The 20,604-nt window shown below is 33.9% G+C and overlaps 2 protein-coding genes across 4 annotated transcripts; one reads left to right on the top strand and one right to left on the bottom strand.

Annotated features, from left to right (window-relative positions):
- Positions 1-205: 205 nt before the first annotated feature.
- On the bottom strand, positions 206-1,882 carry LOC148607498 (uncharacterized). 3 transcript variants are annotated; one of them, XM_088544204.1, is made up of 2 exons: positions 1,805-1,882; positions 206-1,451 (listed from the first exon to the last, which is right to left on the bottom strand). In XM_088544204.1, the coding sequence occupies exon 2, from the start codon at positions 1,412-1,414 to the stop codon at positions 503-505; it is 912 nt and encodes a 303-aa protein (XP_088400330.1). In that variant the 5' UTR covers positions 1,415-1,451; positions 1,805-1,882; the 3' UTR covers positions 206-502. The 3 variants fall into 3 exon arrangements, with proteins under 3 accessions (XP_088400330.1, XP_088400332.1, XP_088400331.1); XM_088544206.1 differs by having other exon boundaries at positions 1,850-1,882; XM_088544205.1 differs by lacking the exon at positions 1,805-1,882 and adding an exon at positions 1,533-1,556.
- On the top strand, positions 1,868-19,041 carry LOC148607497 (hillarin-like). Its single transcript, XM_088544203.1, has 7 exons — positions 1,868-2,360; positions 12,200-12,493; positions 13,100-13,468; positions 13,898-14,029; positions 15,460-15,542; positions 15,936-16,082; positions 16,556-19,041. Exons 1-7 carry the CDS (start codon positions 1,953-1,955, stop codon positions 17,907-17,909), a joined length of 2,787 nt encoding a protein of 928 aa, XP_088400329.1. The 5' UTR covers positions 1,868-1,952; the 3' UTR covers positions 17,910-19,041.
- Positions 19,042-20,604: the final 1,563 nt, after the last annotated feature.

The raw sequence follows: 20,604 nt of genomic DNA, 5'->3' as shown, positions 1-20,604 counted from the left end.
GGTTAGGTATCTTGTTTGTGTTTAGTGGTAAGATCAAGTATTTCCCCACTCCTTGGCTATTCCTCTGGTTACCTTGTTTTACGAGATTAAATTTCGCAATGTACGCTTCGATGATTGTTAGCGTGTATAAGTGGTTAGCAATAATTATAAAATTTCGCAACGTACGCTTCGATGATTGTTAGCGTACATAAGTGGTTAGCAATAATTATAAAATGTTTTAAATTTTATTCCCGTCTATAAAATAGTGTACAAAAAGAATGAACTAAGTGTAACATGTAAATGTACACCACTGAATCTTAGTAATTTAACAATTTTAACAAAGTATTTGCATGGGTTGGAATTCAGGGTTGCTAAACAACACCGGTATTGACCTATTACATAGACCATCAGAATCAAGTCAAAACTTTTACTTGAAGTATTTTATATTTTGACCGTCATAACGAGCCACTATGTAATAATCTTTGGAATGAACTGTGTAAGAATATCCACAACATTAACACGACTAACACCTTTTTAGTTCATCTAGAATGATCTGCGTTTCTGGTCTGTCTGCTGAATGAGCACTACAGTATGTAAATCTTATGACTCCATTTTTGTCAACAATAAAATCACCTCCCATTTGGTTTGCGTCGTCATGGATGTTTTCGTATGGTTTTGGTAAGCTAACACCTTGTGCAAGCTTTTCTGCATAATAAATCATACTGCCGATGCCCCAAACTTTCAGAACAGATCGAGGTAGTCCAAAAGATGAGTAAACATTTCTTTCGCTATCTAAAAGCATTGGAAAGCTTGCCTTCGTATCTTTTAACCATTTTCTCGCACCATCTTGAAGACCAAACGAGATCAAAATCACAGAACCATTGAGATCACAAATTTTGTCTTTCAGTTCTTCAAGTTGTGAAATGTGGAGCCGTCATGGAAGTCACGCAAAATGTCTCAATAGAATTAAAATTAAATGCTTTCCTGTTGTTAGATATTGTGACAGGCACGATGTCTGTCCTGAACGGGCATCGATTAATTTAATATCTAACGGACCCCTGTCGTCTTTGCCCAAAACTTTATATGTATCTGCTGTTAACTGTTTGTCAACATTTTCTAAAATTGAGTCCCATTCCTCCTCAATTTCCAGAACTTCGTCATGGAGCTCTCTTACATCCGAATGTTTAAAATATTTTTTGAACAATTGTTCAAACTCATCTTTCGTTTTAACGGAGTGTTTTTGAAATACTCTGTTGTACACGGATGCTAAACGGAAAAGTCTACTTATTTTCTTGTCCACAAATTCTGTCACGCCATTTTCTTCCTCTAACACACTTTTCGTATATTTAATTATTTGTTCCTCTTCTTTTAATAAATCCTCCAATGAAGCGATGAAGTCTGAAACATCTTGTGCTTCATCAACATCACTTGCCATGATTTTGTTTAAATGTTGTCAGTTACGGTAACGCCCACTGAAAAGGAAATATATGAAAATAAATAATTTTGTACAAGTACCGAGCAATAATGAAAATAATTCCGAAAATGTGACATACTGATGCGATTCTGCAGCTTACGTAAGAATTGATTTTATTGACGTGGCAAAAACTTTAAATATATGATTACATTTATACACACTTATAATGATCTTAATTTTAAATATAAATGCAGTTTACAGATGCATTTATCGTATTTATTGATTTATCTATAACCCATATAATATTCTCAGTCAATTAACATTACATAATATAATCATCTTAAAGAGACTCAACAGTAGTACAAAAACAAAACATGACATAGTACAAATTACTATTTTAAGAGAAACTACCTTTTTATTGATGTTTACATCATACTTGTTACCGGGCCGCCTTACCTGTTGGAGTTTAAGGTCGAATCTTTGATCTTACCTGTACAATTGTGTATCAACATATTGCGGTATTTCAGGTAAACAAAATGGATATACATGACACATAATTATGTCTGTTGACGGGGAATTACCAGTGAAAATTGATGTTCAGGAGGGACGAGGGGAAGATGGATCATACAAATACTCCTTTACATACGAAAGGGCAACATTGTACGAGTTTAAATTCGACCGCAAGCCTAAACCAGACCCAAGGGATCCATGTTTTCGATGCTACCGAAGGGTTAGACCCTCGGACCAAATTGATGTTGGAGTTCTGTTCCACAAACAGTGTTTTAGATGTAGGATCTGTGGATTGCCACTGACACAACAAACTTTTCATAGGAACGATGCTAACGGGAGTACAGACAAGGAGGTCTACTGTAAATCACACGTGGGCAAACTTATAGACCAGGTCCGTTATGAGAGGCAGCCCCTTGATATTGAGAATGCCCTCCCTTCACCAGCATACGTTATTCAGGTATTTGATTTATAACGGTTTTCACTACCTCAGGGCTTATTTCCCATGTTCAAATGGGTGATTAATTAAACGTCCTAATATGATCTTCGACATGGACCTTTACATGGCTGTAGACCTTGTAAACTACATTTCTTACTGATGTTTTTGGACCTTTATTGTCTTCCTTGCGTATAACATAAACATAGCCTTAAACGGAGTTAATTATATATAAAATGCCCAGCCTTATAAATAAATGATATACTATATACAAAACATAAGTATGTGAAAGACAGAATTTGGAAAATTTTGATCCTATTCAATTTTTTTTTTTAATGAATACGGGTCCTAGTTTATCTGTTTAAATGTCCATTTTTGTAGTGAAGAAAAAGGAACTCACGATGATCGATATATCATGTCAAGATTTTACGATCGTCATGATAAATTTTATTTGTCATATCAATTTTTAAATTTGATCGAGTGACTCAATTGAACGCATCCTGGATCCCGACACACCCAATATTGGTAAAAATCAATTCATATAATTTGAATTTCTTGTGAATTTTAAGTCATAATTTAAAACGTCTAATACTTATAATTGCTAATAACTAGCATTAATTAAGCAACATATGTTTATCTCAGAATTGTATGAAATAAATACTTGTACCTCTGCACGTCAATATAAAGTATATCCGATTGTCTTACTTATTGTCCGTCCATTTTTTCATTTTTCTTGTATGCGCAACTCGTAATTAAGCTTCAAAAGATGTTAATGAAACTTAATTTATATAAAAGATTTTTGGAATAATATGTAGATGTGCATGCAGGACGGTTATTACAACAAAACACTTCGATGCTTTTTGGCATATAGAGTCTGATTGGAACTAGGAAGGATTTCGTACACGTGTCATTCTGAGAGCCTGTTCGGAGTTCTAACTTTGTTCTTGTTCATTTCTTTTAAACAAATACTGTAAGTGTTTTAATATCCTCGTTCAGTATTCCACATTTCATTAAAATCTTTTACTTTTTGTCGTCGATGCTTCATGAAGAAAATCTGTATCATTAGTTACGAATCCTCTCTATATGACGCCTAGGGGACATTAGAAGAAAACGTTGATCTTCTTTGTTCTATATTCTGTCGTATAGAGCAGCTGCTTTCGTGTCACTTGTTTTGAGATTTCTTTGTTATGAATTGCGAAACAAAATCAGTGACACACTTTTAAAATTATTTTACGTCATTGTGTTTAGTATTAAAAAAATAGCAATAAAATATTAATGTACATGCGCGCGTGCAATTTGAATGATAGCTAACAGCGTGTTTAATTCAATATATTACAGGTGGTCGAGATGCATGTATTTTGAAAGGTTATGGTGTATAAATATTGCTTCAAATCCATTTCATTTTTTAAAAATGTGATTGGTATTTTTGTATTTTTCTGGAAACCATAACCAGAGTTTGTCAAAAATCAATTTTCGCATGTCGCGTTGATTTGTTAAGCTTCTATAACTTGTTGCTCGCTCCATAAATCACAAGATATTGAGCTTTAATTTACAGGGAGGATTTGATAGTTACTTCCGACAAATCGAAATGGATTTATCAGTTTGGGAAAGTAGCTTAAAGCGTAATTGAAATTGAATTAGAATGTGTGGATTAATTGTCATTTTGATTCATGTAATGACATATCTAACAGTTAGTTGTAGCAGGATTGCCAGGGAATAGCAATTTTCATGGACGGATCCAGAGATTTTGAAAAGTAGGGGTCTAGAAAAGGGGGATCCAGCCTGTTATTTGCTCTTTTCTACTCAATTTTTCTACGAATATTTTCCAAAAGGGGCGGTTCAACTCCTGACCCACTTGATCTGCTACTCATTTTTCTCGGTGTTGTAATATTTAATTTAAGTGTGTTTCCCTTCAACAACCTGTAGTACAAATTAAACATTTTTATCTTCGTCTCGGTTTTGCTTTTCGAGAACTCTATAAATGATTTCACTTGCATGAGTTTGAGGTTTATAATTATATTTTAAGTTAATAATCTAAATACACGTATGTATATTAATATTCTTCGTGTTCGATTTAGATTTTTACATGGGCCATTATGGTCCTATTGGCAAAGGGGATACTGCTGAAAATGGGGTCAGTGTAAAAATATATGAAAAAAAGTTGTAAGTTACAAAGTGAAGATAATCTTAATTGAAAGCAACTTCTAAATATTTTCAGTTCTTATACTCTCCATGGAATTTCTTATTTTATGTACATTTTCAAAATTAAGATGATGTGTTCATAATTTTGTGCATTTAATTTATATATTATTACAGTATGATCTCTGTAAGTAATCTCTATTTTATAAAGGTTATACGATGGTACATGGTGGCGTTTCACCATATCGTTTCACAAAGTAGTGCAGTTATAGAGTATACTTGATTTTGACCAAATATTTTCTTGCAACGTGCAAATTTTTGAAATAATTTGTAAGGTTGTTAAACCATTTGGAAAAAAATCAACTGCAATTCTCATTGTACTGATTTTTTTTTTTTACATTTTTGCAATTACACTTGAATCACTATACATGTAAAGAAGTTGTCAGTAATTAATATGTCATTGATCACTTATTAAAAAGTTATTCGATAGGTTATCAATCACTGATCGATAGGAATCGATGAAACAGCAGTCAAAATCATCGATCACTAATCGATAAAATAACACAATGCGGTTGAACGATTTTGGTTGTGTTAAGAGGAATCATTACTCGATTGGCTAGTGGTAATTACAAGAAAGATTGTTGATTTCAACTACTGATCGATGATACAATTGGTCATGTCTGGGCGTAATTAATCACAATGTTGTAAAAGATTGAGTTGTTAACACTTATTTCATAAACACAGCTAGTTTATCCTTTTGATTACGATTTTTTTCGTCCATTGGTGATTTTAACTACAAGTTTAATCGGAACATAAATTTATGTGTGCATGATGCTTAAAATTATGCGTTTACTTAGTGCATGTAACTATATAACCTACATAATTTTACCGATTTGATCAACATTTCATAGTTAAAACTTTATGTTCTAGTTTTTGTTGTTCAAATGGTTGAAGATTCAATTGTTTACGTTTACATGGATGGTATGAGATAAGTTATTGTAAGAATGCTAATCTTTTAAACGAATTCTTTTGACAGCATACCTAAAACATTGATCTGATATATTACAAGACTTTTTAAGACAATTGAACCACACTTGTTTGGTTTGTAGTAACATGATTAGGGTATGGAAGTAAGACTTGGTGAGTCTTGGAAACAACCACTTCAGCTATGTGCATATTCAACATAAAAAACACTAAACAACAATAACTGCGTATTTTATATAATTCATTCGACAAAATTGATCTGCCATAACCTTTTGATTGATAAAACTTGATAAGACACCTTTGATTCAGTTAGTTTACTTGTTTTCTTGCTATAATGTGAATATTTCGGTTCCTATGGATAGAATGACACATTATCTTTGCTACAAGTCTGACCCTGTACTGTTTCGTACACAACAGCATGGTGAATGTTGACCTTTCTGTTCGCCCATCGGGGTTCATTGAAAATACAATATAGTCTTCTAAGTGTTAAGTATTACTTTCACAAGGCAATATTAGTAATTTTTAAGGTCAGGTAGTCCACCTGGTCGAATGATGTAAACGTGTAGGTAGCAGTTGAAATCGAGATGGCTATTATGGGTCCAAGGCGAAAATGCTTCTCATTGGCAAAACTAAATCATGGCTGTGAATTGCCCAGGGCAACTTGCTGCGCCTAACCGCATTACTTGTTTTTGAATTCTCGAATATTTTTTAACTTTTCCCGAATCTCATTTTATTTAATTCTTGTTAAATGTCAAGACGCAATAACTGCAATGTTCGAGCCAACACAAGCCAAATAAAGCATTAAATAATGGTAAATCGAATCCCTTTGTCACCAATATGTTTGACATTTCTATAACGTATACAAATGTATAGTATTTTTAACAACATTGATTTTGCCAGAAGAATTAATCAGCAGTTCCATTTCTGTGAAGATTAAGAGAGTTCGTCATCCCGTGTGGCAATAAAAACCGTGTCTTAGACAGAACAGATTAATACTGATTTCACTTTTTGCTTCATGGACAAACTTTATACGTCCAAGTACACGTCCATGTTAAAGCCAGGGAAGTTTGATTATACCATACAAAAGATTGGTGGAACTGATTTTTATTGCTAAAATGTACCCAACGCACATAAAACTTGTACCAAGTAAAGTATTGAGTATGCGTGCTGAAGAGAGATAATTTTTGACTACTAGTTTGAAGCTCAAATACTGGGAAATTTTACATTTCAACCATTTTTCAAATGATTTATTTTTTCTTCACCACCATGAATTTACACTGTTGATTGTTTCTTGGGTGTGTTTGAGTGAATGCATTTCAACAATGAAATGTTTGAGGCAAAATTATTAGAGGGATCATGATTCTTACGTGGAACGGTACTTAAATACGCTTGATATTCTGAAAACTTTAGAAGACTTTACCAATGTCATTGAAAGACATTTTGACAACGAAATAAATTGGATTGGTGGAACTGGCTCTGTGCAAACTTCAGTGATTTCAATTTAAAGGTCACCATGGGAATCATTACATCCGCAATAACATGTTGCAAAAACCAGTTAAGATGAACGTTTGTAAACAATGATCCTTTGAGAATTTTGGAAAAGTAGGAGAATCGAAGTATATGCTAGAGAGTAATCAAGGGAACCAAGGTTATAGCGGTAATCAAAAGAATGCAATCCAGGGACAAAGACCAGACATGGAAAACAGACATTCACTACAAAGAACATAAAGTAACTAGAATCATACATACAAAGTAACAAAAGCAAATGAGCAACTCGGACTCCACTAAAAACTGGGAGCATGGACCAGGTGCATCGGTAGGGTAAGCGTCCTCTGCTTTTCTAGAAATACCCGCCGAGTTGCTCATAAAAAGTCAAGTCTGGGGTAGACAAACGAGGACAGGAAAACCATGACCCGTTGAATAAATCAATTTTCATGGTGCAGGTGGATACACCGTAACGATCCACGAGTTCATGATGACGACCATAAAACTTCTGTAGCGATGACTTCAATCTTGTAGCAACATAACCCTGTTCCAGAAGCCTATTTGTTAAGAGTTCTAGCGCGATGCAAAAAGTCTGCGTAGTTTCGGCAAGCTCTGGCATAACGTATGAGTTGTGATATGAACACTCCATACGCAGCTGAAAGGATGTTGCCTTAGATGAAAGGAAAGTTAACAATTTTGAATGAAAAGTCATCACGTTTGTCGTAAAGTTTGGTCAATGTTTTTCCTTTATCATCGATTTCTAAGTGTAGGTCAAGATATGATGCTGCTGACCCCACAGTGTCTGTAGTATTCTTTATCTCAAGTTCTTTGGGGTAGATGCGATGTATCAAATCTCCGAAATTTGGATTGTATAAAGATAATACGTCATCTATATAGCGGAAACTGAGATTAAAGGATCTAACCAAACGATATTCTTTCTTTCGTTCGGATCAAATCAGCTATAAAGTCAGCCTCAGAAGAGTGAAGGAATAGGTCAGCAAGTAAAGGAGCACAATTTGTTCCCATTGGAATGCCGACAGTTTGTTGAAACATACGTCCACCACACTGGACAAATATGTTGTCGATTAAAAATTCAAGCAATCTGTAAACATCTTCCTCTGTATATTTGGAAGATGATTTGGAATTATTTCTTACGAAGTATGAGGAATCTCTACCAAGAACTATATATTTGTATCTAGGTGTACCATCTTTTTTGGAAAAACAACGATGTATAATGTTTTTAAGTCGGGATTTTAACTACGTATGGGGAATAGTATACAGTGTTGAAATATCATAGGTTTTAATGCTATTATATTCAGATAATAGTCTTGAACTTATTGTCTCCAAAAGATCTTCCGAATTTTTCTGGATCCACATTGAATTAATACCACTACGGGAGTAACAAGTGTTGTGGTAGGACTGCAGACCCTCTTTGACAGTTGTGAGTATAAAAGTTAAAAGTTTTGAAAGAGGTTTGGTGGTACATTTTGCAGATTCAGCTATGAAACGTTGTTTGTATGGATTCTTGTGGAGTTTGGGAATCCAGTACATAGACGGTAAATCATCGTCCTTGGTAGAGAGACCAAAAGAGGATAGCACAGATTTATGGTTTTCCACAATCTCTTCTTTGGACACCACGTTAACATCACTGCGATACCAGTAATAGTGTGTTGGTGTACTAACTTCAACAAGTTTACATGAAGCTATTATTGAAATTTATGAAGGAGGTGTCTAATCTACCATTTATTCATTTTCCCAAAATTTTGCACTACATTGACCAATTTGTCCAAAAAAGGTGAAGTCCAACCTCCTCGGATCCGCAAATGTTTTTTCTTAAATAGGGAGTTTTTATTTGAATTCTTCCGATCTAATATAAGTTCTTTTTTACAAAAGGTGTGCGTGCTATTCGAGTTCAGAACTTTTGCTTAACAGCTTATACTTACCTAACAGTTAATTTTCTTTCTCCTTTTATGTATATTTTCGGTACTTCCTTGTATGATAGAGAATCATCTCAGCACTGCATTCTACAGTGGCCTACCTGTATTTAGAAATCTCTACAAAGCTTGAATTAAATATTACCCATTCAAAACTTACTGGTACATTTAAGGTTCAAGTGAAAACATCGCTATTTTTATCGATAATCAGTGCTTCACCTCAATAAAATTAAAACTTTTCATATCGAAGGACAAAAAATGTTTACTTTGTAATATAAGGAGCTTCATATATCATCTTCAAAATTGTGCACATCAATACAAAAGGATGATATTTACACATTTAAGAACTCTTATAAATAAGATTAATTACAGTTTAAGTGTATATAGAAGTGGACAAAATCAAAGCAAAACTCAGTCTGTTATGCAGAAAGAAGAACATATTAAAGAAACTTCAACATGACGAAAAAAAAACGTATGCAATTTTGTTAAAAGAATCTCTTAGTTTACCAAATTTTAAATAGCTGCAAATATTCTAAATCCAGCTTTCCTGGGCACTCTCATTGGTGAAAATGTTGTTTACAACATGTATTACGTATATTGACTGAAGCGTTTTAAGTCAAAAATAAATTATTCAAAACTTTGTTTTAGCATAATTGTAGCTACGTGAACCTGTACTGAAGTTATCGAAGCTAATGGTAAATAAATGTGGTTAACCTCAAAAGTCTTTATAGTTAAGTTTTGTCTTATAGTGATTTAAACTTGCATGGTCATAATTTAACAATTGGTTCGACTATCTCACTCAAGTTAGTTTGGACTTTGTCCTAACTAATTAAAACCACAATTAATTCAATTATCTCACACTTTTTTTCAAATCATGATATAAATTATATTTTAACGGAACTACTACATGTACATGTAACCCCTCTTTAAAAGCATCCACCCTCTTGTACGGTATGCAGTAAGTCTATCTAGCTGACCTTTCGGATGTTGAATTAAAATCACCCATTATTAATATACAGCTAAACCTAATGAAGTGTTGATTTTCTATTTTGATTTGGTCAGACAATGAATGAAACCCTATAATCCAGAAACACCTATAAAATTTACACCATTCAGATTATGAGGTGGTTGACCGATTACATCTTAAGTATTTAGATCTATTGGTCCTCTGCCTACTCTACCGTGCATTGTCAGGTAAAACACAGGTAAGATCCGCCATATTTTATTTTTGTTTACCAAACTTTCTTTTATATAACACTGTTATCTACAGGGTTTCAAATTTACAACGTTAAACAACATTTATTTTAAGGTTGGCGGGTGTCGCAACCTAGTGGGCAACTATTCAAATTTTTCGCAGTTCTTTTTAATAACATTTTATCAACTAGCGAATGTATATATGAACCTGAGCTAGCGTCTCCATCAGACACACTTTTCTGTGTTAATAAATGCACATACAATGTTGCGTTTTATGCGCGCAAAATATTATCTTTTTTTCAATTCCTGAACCAGGAAGATGGTTGTATATAAAGAAACAAAACTGCATTATACATGCACCATACATTTTGAGTGTGCCAAAATTAAATTATAACGTTCAGACCGAAAGACAGTTTCAAACGAAGACGACCCAGACCAACTTTGTATATATTAATAACATTTCAAAATACAGTGATTTGTTACAAACCCCTCAGCCTAACTTTGTTATTTAAGCACATGTGCTTGCTCACACTGTCAAATATGCAGCAAAAGTAGTATATAACACAAATACAAATGTCTGGTGGCATATTAGCCCCCGTGATTTAAATGCAAAATTTGTGCACACAAGTAAATGATAACTTCCGGGATACATCCCAGTTGTATTTAAGCCGTCGTGTTACTGTATTCGTGTAATGTTATATAGTATTGTCTGTGAAATAAGGTTATCATTAGTTGATAAGTAAGATATATTTCACACTGTTTTGATTTTCTGATTCGGAAGAATATGACAATTTTACCTTAAGGGATTATAAATACATGTACATCGTGTGAAACATGTGAAAGTAACAATAGCATTAGACAAGTCTGTCATTATTTATTTTAACGTATAATTTCGTTTGTCATTAGATATACCTTGATGATATATTTTACCCGACGTTTTTCTCACAATTTGTTCCACACTTGTTTTATCTCCATCATTTAATCTAATTTATCCACGATCTTATGTCGACGTTTGCTTGGTTATGTATACTGTTAAGAGTCATTCGTTGGGAAAACCATGCAAAATTCGACATTCGTTCAAATTGATCAACTCTCTATTATGAGAGGTTACTCCTAAATACGCGTACAGCCCACCGAAATTTACAATATTTATATAGAAGGTATTTTAGAGGCTTAATTTTGCAAACCATATAAATTTCGGCAGGTGTTTCTAGAAAAACAGAGGACTCTTACCCTACCGGTACACCTGGTCCATGCTCCCAGTTTTTAGTGGAGTCCGAGTTGCTGATTTACTTTCATTACTTTTGTATGTGTTATTTTAGGTTCTTTGATGTGTATTTGTGTGTTTTCCTTGCCTGGTCTTTGTCTATGGACTACGTTCTTTTGATTTCCGGTAGAATCTCGGTTCCTTTGATTACTCTTTCATCTTGTCATTCTGCAGTTTTTAAGAGTTATGAATAGGTTAATATATAGTCAAGGAAGATATAAGTGTATACTTTATGATATGTGTTGAATTATTGAATCGACTCAAACTAGGTATATTTTACTTATATTAAAAACTCAATAAAATTTTCTTGCAAAATATGTTGCCATGTAAACACATAAAACCAATTCGTTTTCATTTGGGTCTGAAGTAGTGCCACTTCATCAGAAAAAAATCCCTATTCAATTATCAAAACATTGCTGAATTGAATTTTTTTTCGATTCAAGTATATAAGAGAAAAAAAATTAAAAAATGAAATAAAATGTTTTACTGGTTTTAGAGTATAATGGTTTTAATGGCAAACCGAATATAATCCGGTGGAAAAAGGGTTGGCGGGTGTCCGCCGCAGCTCTACAAACAAACATTTACAATACCAATTCACCCGACTATATACAAATATGTGTAAGAATCAAGCAAGCCAATCCCATATTAAAGGTAATACAAGAAAAAATGTGGAATTTATAATTGCAGCAATTTATTTAGTACACCTCAAAACAATCTCATATACATATGTTTCGTAAGACGAAGAAATACTTAATCACGTGATTATTAGTTGACCTGCAATGCATATTTTCATGCCAACTTTATGGTTGCTGGCTTTTGGTAGTCAAATCATTCTAACTTAACATTATTTATCAAAATAGGTTCCTGGAGATAATAAGAACTTATCCAGAAGTTCGAGCCCAAAACCAGTACCAAGTCCGCGGAACAGTCCAAGGTCAAGTCCAAAGGTCACACGTGCTACAATACCGAACGCGAGCAACCTACAATCAACGCCGAGAACGAACAACATCACTGAATCCAGTTTGGTGAGCGTTACGCCAATGAGTAACTACAATGATATATCGAGTTTTATGCCGACGAATCCATCGATGGATTACAGTACCATGTCGGCTACTAGTTATCTGAGACCAAAGCCGCCACTTCAAAGTTTCAGTGTAAGTATCAGTACATGGAAATGAAAAGGTTCTGCAAAGTAGAAGTTATTCTCAAAGCTAATGCAGTTTATACAGGACAAAAATTGCAATATGCGTTTCTATTTACATCTGTGATCAACGCTTTGAGACGAAAGCATTGAAATCGCCTTTCTCTGATGCTATTATGCTTAAAGGTGTAAACTAGAAATAAGAATGTACCATAATCAAAGTCAGTATGAATGCATTTTAATTTAGAGTTTCATTCGTGTTTGTCATGCTATAAATGATGTAAATGTTCATGTTAATCATTGAAAAACATTTGTTTTCCGTTTTCCTATACATGTAAATTTGCAACACACCTTCCCTAAAGCAAATAATTCAGGAACTGACAGGGTTGAAAAAATAATAATATTTCAACATAGTAATACATTTAATTCTGAACTAGTCAATTAAAAACATTATTCCTATGCATTAGCGGATCTGGGTGGGATTCTTTTATTTGCAATACTAAATTCGACCAGTTCTTTTTCTTGACCACTCCCTTTCAAAATATTGGGATCTGCGCCTGCTTTGACATGAGCGTTTTGTCATGTTTTTTTTTAACTTAATTAATTAATGATTTTTTAGGATTTTGAAACCAGTGGTGTTTTCTTTGCTCAATCTATACTAGAATCACGACACAGGGAGGAAGAAGAAAGGCTTCAACGATTTCTTCTTGAGGAACGAGAGAAAGAAATGCGGAAACTTGATGAGACTATTGGCTATGAGAAGGAGAGGGCGGCCTCTGAACTCTTGGCAAGCTTTGAACACATGTCACTCTCTGGTAGTACTCCGAACCTAATGGCAGAGCGAGAAAGGATAGAAGAACATTTCCGAAGAATGAGAGAAGATAAATTGAAAGGAATGATGGACAAAATATCGTCAGAGGAGAAAACAAGAACAGCTAAAATGTTAGATAGGCATGGATATGAAATGATGCTGTTAATTTCAGAGAAGGTATTTTTTAGGCAACGTTAAAATGTTTAAGGCCCCGAAATCGTCCTGACTCATCTTGAAACTCACATTCCAAACAGCAATTTAAGAATTGCAAGAATCTCCTGTAAACACGACATTTTCTGATTGTCAAAAGACCTCCAATTAAACCTATGAAAAAAAGAGATTTTAAAAACAAAATACACATGTACATATAAGATGCTTATTTGTTTTGTTTTGTTTTTATTTGTTCTGACACTCCGTCAAAGCACATACATGTATATCCGTTTAGTATCAGTCACGTGTTAAGTTCAATCCGTTCAAGTCGGGATATAACATGCTACTCAGTACAGTGTAGTGAATTGCAAAACAGTAACATCGATTGTTGATAACAAAACATACTTGTCTTTGCAAGATTAAGGCAAAATATAGTTGGCATATGAATTGTTTCAGGATAAAGAATACGATAGAACTGCTATATACGACCATTCTATGAAACCGGCTGTACTTCCACCTGAAACCAAGAAAGCGGAACTGTACAAGTCACCGGAAGTTTTCGAGCATCTTGACAAACGGGCAATGGAGGTGGTTATATAACTTGATAAAAACCTGTAATTTGGACTGACAAAATAACAGCATTTTTTTTCATCTCCTAAAACCCATTTAAAGTTCGTTGCTTAACACCAGAACATCAATTGGAAGCGACAGTACTTTCATTCAATATTTATTTTTCTGATATTGTCTGATATTCTGAAGCATATTTTGTCAACAATACTTTTTCAAAAACAAAAAACAAAAAACAAATCAAATAATGATCTTTTTTCTGGTTAAGTCACACGGTATATTCTACTACATCCTGATTGTTTATAGTTATGATCAACTTCACGTTTCTTAAATTACACGCAAGAAAGAAAATTGAATTATTCCAAAAATAAAATATTTTTTTGTACTCTTAAAAACCATTAAACATGAAATATTCAGAACTATTACACTGGAAACAACAATTTTAAATGTAGACAACGATTTCGGATTCCCTACAGTTTATCTAATTGTATCCAGAAATTGTTTGATTAAAAGTTGAATTTAATAAAGGGTGTAGTCAGTTAGCACACTTATGTATAATTAGATAAAATTGATATGCCATCTGCTTTAAATCTTGTTATGACAAGAAAACCATTTTATGCCATTATATATCAAAGAAAGTAAACATGATTTAGCTGTTTCTATTGTTTTGTGGACTTGGTGGCGTCAATCGCTAGCGATGCGTCAGTTAGGTCAGTAAACGATTACTTGCAACCATCAAATCAAGATTGACAACAGAAAATCTTCAAATTCAATACATTTATTTTATTTATTTCTACTATCATCTCATGAATAAACCTCTACAATTTCACAAAGAAATTTGAAAACGACATCTGTGTTGACCTTATATTACGACGTCGACAAATGAATTTTGACGTTACAACGGACATTCCATTAAAAGTAGAAATTCTTACACTAACTAAATATACATTGATGAAAACACGGTGTTACACAAATATAAGAACACACAACTTTGGTCATCATAATTAAAGTTTAAGGTTGTTTTCGCTGTCACTTGGAATAGAGCAAGCGTTGAATTAATGGATCATGCACCATTCCTTATCTCCCTTTCCTCGTTTCCAAATTATCAATCATATTTTTTACAAAACAAATTATAAAAAAGCAAAACAATGCACTGAAATTTACATGTTTTAAAATTCTATTCAGGATGTTCAATACAAAAAGTTTGAATGATTTTCAACCAAAACAAAACTCCCATTCCCAGCATAGTTTTTATTTGTAATAAAACATTATTCCATATTCTTTAATTTCTCATCCCCTATCATCATCTTGTCAATGAACTAAAAACTCCATATACCCATCAAATACATTGTTCCCATCCTTTAAACCCAACTTCAACCCAACCCTTTCTTATTTCCCTATTAAAAAAATAACCGGAAACTTGTAGTAAAATTTTGCTTCCCTTATTGCAGTGTGCCAGCAAGGACTATACATCATTTACAGATCTGATAAAGGACCTAACCCGTGAATGTGAAAGTGAACTGGAGAAAGCTAGGTATAGAATCCATGTAATTTGAAATCTATCGTCTCTCTGAATATTTTAAACAATTTTTAATAATGTGGCAAGTCTCTATATAATTTTTGATGGGCTCTATTCAGAAAGTCTTATTTTAAAATGTTCTCGACGTTGTTTTATTACTAATTTGTTATTTTTGTAACTTTTCTTACTTAAATTTTCAAGGAGTTTGACCATGCCAGTTTCTTGTCAGTGTCTTCATCCGGACATCTGTATACCAGTATTGAGGGCCGAGTTCGAATAACGTCCTGATAATTGCTCTCCTTGAAATCTATAAATGTACGAACGTTTCACACGAGAAATGTAAATGTTTGATTAGCGTCAAATTGTACTTGTATTTGTATTGCTAACATTCAATTCGACTTCTTTCAGGGTCATATTTCGATGGGTTATAGCCAAGGATTTGAATAAACACAACGTTAACGAAATTATTCGACCTAATATGCAGGCTATGACCTTACTGAAAGGCGTAAGGAGTGGAAAGGAAACTTATCACCAACTCTATAAGAAGCTGTGCAAGTAAGTTTCATAATGGACACATCCCTACATTATACATTAGACCCGAAGAGTAATAGTTGTAGTTGTTGATGTACTTGTAAAAAACGGATGTACAACCTCTTTATATGAGTAATTACAACAAAAGAACACTCTGATACATATGTGTGGATTCAGGTTTGAGTTATATATGAAAAACATGTTTTAAAGTGATGTCAGTTTAAGCGGAGTGAAAATCATTTATGATATAAAGTCGTTTTGTTATTTGAAAACATCAGGTGCAACGTCGCAATAATTTTCAAAAACGATTAAAATAAGAATTTACATGTTGTGTTCATGTTTATTCAAAATTACTTGCACTTGGTGCAACTATCATACTCTTAACTTCACTGAGTCTTCTGAACAATTAACCGCACATATTTGTTTTAGTTCAAAGAAGAATGCTACAGAATATTCAGTAAAAACCGATTGATAAAATACTGACTTTTTCTTTGCAGTTTTGCTGGCCTTCATTGTGAAATTATCCTCGGATATTCAAAGGGTGCTGGCTACAAACCGGGGATGAAAATGGATAGTGGTACCTTCAGAAATTCATGGACAGCTGTCGCCATTGATGGGAATTGGCGGTTTGTTAACTGCACATGGGCAGCTCGCCATGTGACCGGGCATAAAGACAACTTACCAGAAATGTTCCACAAATATGACGAATTCTATTTCTTAACAGACCCAGAGGATTATATTTATCAACATTATCCAGATGATTCTTCCTGGCAGCTTATTGACATACCGCTGCCATTTTCGGAGTTTATCAACTTACCGGTTGTCAAGTCGCCATTTTTCAACTATGGACTTAGATTTTATTCGAATTATGGCGGTACTTTAACAACAGATACGGGCATGGTGGAAGTTAGGGTGGTGGCTTCGAAAATATTGGGATTTGGGAGTTTGTTAGAGTCTTATGACAAATCTGTAGAAGCCCGACTTCTTGAAGGTCGTGTGCTTCTACGTCACGTAAAAAATGAAGTGATATTTACCATTAACTTGCCGAAGCGCGGACTTTACTTTTTTTCGATATACACTGGTGACTATTGGCATTCTGAATGTCTCGAAAGTGCTTGTTCATTTCTTGTAAACTGTACGCGTATTGTTGGTGATCCTGCACCTGCATATCCACCAGTTCCGTTTTATGGACCAACACCAGTCATGGAAGATCTGAAAATATCATGTGAAAATCAGCTAGATCCTTTAATAATATCAAATGGACAAAATATGGAAATCATTTTTAAATTAGACAAGGACAATAAAATCACACACACTTTTCAGTTTTACGATACAAGTGATGAATCTGTAACGGACATTGACAGATATGTGTTTTTGAGGTCAAGGACAGATACTAATGCTACTTATCTTATTCGTTGTCCTAGAGATGGTTATTACATATTTTCTCTATACGCTGCGGGATCAGACAAAGAAGGACAAACCCTTGACTGTGCTTACCGATATCTCATAATAAATCAAGAGGCTAATCCAAATGTGACGGTGTTTCCCAAAACATATCACCGATGGCAGAGATGCACTTTACACGAACCGGTTTCAGGTGATCTGATGACGAACAAACGTTACATGTTCCGGTTAGATATACCTCAAGCCGTAGAGGTGTTCCTAGTCATAGGAGAAATATGGCATCATTTTAAGCGGAAGCTCGGTTTCACATGGGAGACAAACATTAGTACGGGAAAGAATAAGGGCACCGCGAAGATTTATGCTAGATTTACTGCGGAGAGGGATGCATCCATTTTTGCTCATTTGCTCGATTTTGAGCTTGTTGATGACGGGGAGACGGAAATATGACTAAATTGGTATTTGTTTTGATAGGCTGTGCAATATTTTAATTACCCTTTCTGACTTTATTCACTAAATATAATTTAAACAAAGGGATAATAAGTTTCCGGTTACTATGTTGCCCAATCTCTTAAGAATAAGCACATCATTTCTTGTCATAAAAATGTTATGCATTAGACTAGAAATCGGAATCCTAGTTTATTAGTCCATGAAATGTTTTCACAATCGAATGACAAAAAACTTGCTTCATTACGACCTGGGTGATTCACTTGCTACGCTTTTTATTTTGTCAATTTGTTGGGAGCGTTAACTTCAGATAATTGTGTCTAAATAAAATCATATTATTACCATTTAAATAGAGATTCCGTGCTTAATTTACGAAACACAAGTACCAGAAATCTAACATGTGATGCTGTCAAGCACCTGAAAATGTTGGCTGCAATCTCTATGGCATTTGAACTATGTCTCTTAAATATCCCTGCATTTAACAACCACAAGAAGAACAAAATTATATCATATCTTCAATATTGTTCCCTATTGTTTTGTTTTTTTCTCATGCTGATGATATTTACGACCCAATTCTATAAATTAATCTAAACTGGAAGTTGTAATATTGGGATCACCACAGTTTTCGGTAGTTCAACTATTTTTCCTTATGCATGGTTTTTTTCAAATTTATTCAACCTATATTGTACATTGAATTATGGTAATTTTAGAATCATTACACATCAGTTTAATTACTTACCAGAATTTAATTCATATAGTTTTTGGTGCCAACCCTAGCTTTTTACTGTGTATTTTGGCAGAAGCACCGTTAAACTTTATTTTTTTTTTAATTTCTTCTCAAAAGTTAAATGTATATTGTTAAAAAAAGAAATCCTTTTACCTACCATCTTTATATTGTATGATATGAAACCCTTAAACAGACATAATATTCCTTTTGGCCTTAAAAATAGCGGATGCTTTGTTTTACTCATTGATATTAGTGCTACTCTTTCAAATCAAACTTTCATGTCGTACTAGCTTCACAAAATCAAACAACAATTGTTATTGCTTGCTTAATATTTATTTATTCGCTTGATGTAATTTGAAATCTAAGGCAGCGTTATTGAATTTGAACAATAAATGTTTTATTAATCATTTTCAGTCTTTTTTTTAAGAAAAAAGAAGGATACTCTCAAAATGCAGCCATCTTTTATACTTTGCTAATCACGATAGGGGTAGCAAATCCCTGCAAAAATTTTGTTTTCATGCAACTGTTTCTTTTGTTCTAAAATATGACGGATTTTGTTTGTGTGTGTTGATCAAAAACTACAAAGTGAAATAGCATCCTACTGAAATTTTCCATTGACGTATATGAATGTCAAAGATATCCAAGAAATTATATACGTCAATTTCAGACTGGGGCAAAATGAAGATCTGAAGTTTAAAAACTATTAACTCAGTAAAAACAAGTGCTATCTTTAAAAAAGATAATCGACGTATATTCTCGTTAATTTGTTAATACCCAAATCTAATTCAGTATTCGGTGAACTGTTCGATAACTGTGCTATGTTTCGTATTTCAATTATTTTATTAGTTCAGCACGTTAACTGTTTCGAATTATTTAACATATAAAAGATAAGTGATTGAAAATATTCCGGAAACCAATGCCCCCGATCGAGTTTTAAATTTTACGGTTGCTATCACATTCGTCCAATGAAATGCGAGAGTGTAAACTATATCATTTAAGTTGCCATGGTTAAGCATCATGATGGTCACATGATGTCAAAGGGAATTCAATGCCGACTGCGTCGGAATAATAGCTTTCTATGCAACTATTAGTCAAAGCCACATGGTAGTCTGACATAAGTTTTATTTAAGTATGCATATATCTGCTTTTGGAATTCGGATTTAGGGGACAAGACAATTACTGACAGATTTATGGCTTCTACATGATGTGTAATTAACATTTTTACGGTTAAAAGTTCTCGTGTTTAAAGTAAATGAGGTTAAACAGTTGCTGAGGTAAATTTCCATTGCATGCTATGCGAAAGAATTAAATAATGACAGGTTCAAAAGAACATACTGTGAATGTTGAATGCAGATGCGACTTGGAGAACAGATGTTTTATGTGATTAAACTGACGTGAAAATAATGCAACACTTGAATACAAACTAATCTAAGTAAGCTGTGAAAACTAAACAATTGTTACGGGAGATCATATTCAACTCACAATTACACCTCCAACACCGAGGATCGAACCCCAGACGGCTGAGTGACGAGCAAGGAACAAACCGATTAACCCATTAACCTACAAGAGCAAATCCCTTGTCAATTGTCGTCTAGATCTTACTCCTACAATGTAAGCGGTTGGAATTCCGTTCCTCCATACCCCAACAGGATGGCACCAATTCAGAAAATAGCTTGCCAGACAACCTCTAGCACTGCTAAAGTAGCCAGGTTAACCTGTCGGCCACACCATACATTGTTTTTGTCTTGTTTTGAGCATTTTACCGGAGACCTCCTCTATTAGCTGCCTCACCACTGACTGAATTTGATTTATTGAACGCAATCATCTGTTTTTCTTTAGTCGGGATGGGACTGTTTGTATAATAATGAAATACATATTTCTATAAAATCATTGCCCTATGATCATGACCAATGATCATTCCCGATGTTTTAACTATAATTGATTAATAGAGTTTTGAACCTTTTTTTTTTC

Source organism: Perna viridis, chromosome 9 (genome assembly GCF_037379345.1).
Source record: "Perna viridis isolate PV_CMFRI_1.1 ecotype Kerala chromosome 9, ASM3737934v1, whole genome shotgun sequence".
Lineage (NCBI taxonomy): Eukaryota > Metazoa > Mollusca > Bivalvia > Mytilida > Mytilidae > Perna > Perna viridis.
The sequence above is the reverse complement of the archived record's forward strand: the minus strand, read 5'-3'. Positions and strand labels throughout refer to the sequence as shown.

Coding starts and splice junctions, on each gene's coding strand:
- LOC148607497 (XM_088544203.1), top strand. CDS start 1,953: ATGTCTGTTGACGGGGAATTACCAGTGAAAATTGATGTTCAGGAGGGA. Junction 2,361..12,199: donor CACCAGCATACGTTATTCAG/GTATTTGATTTA, acceptor TTATCAAAATAG/GTTCCTGGAGATAATAAGAA. Junction 13,469..13,897: donor TGCTGTTAATTTCAGAGAAG/GTATTTTTTAGG, acceptor GAATTGTTTCAG/GATAAAGAATACGATAGAAC.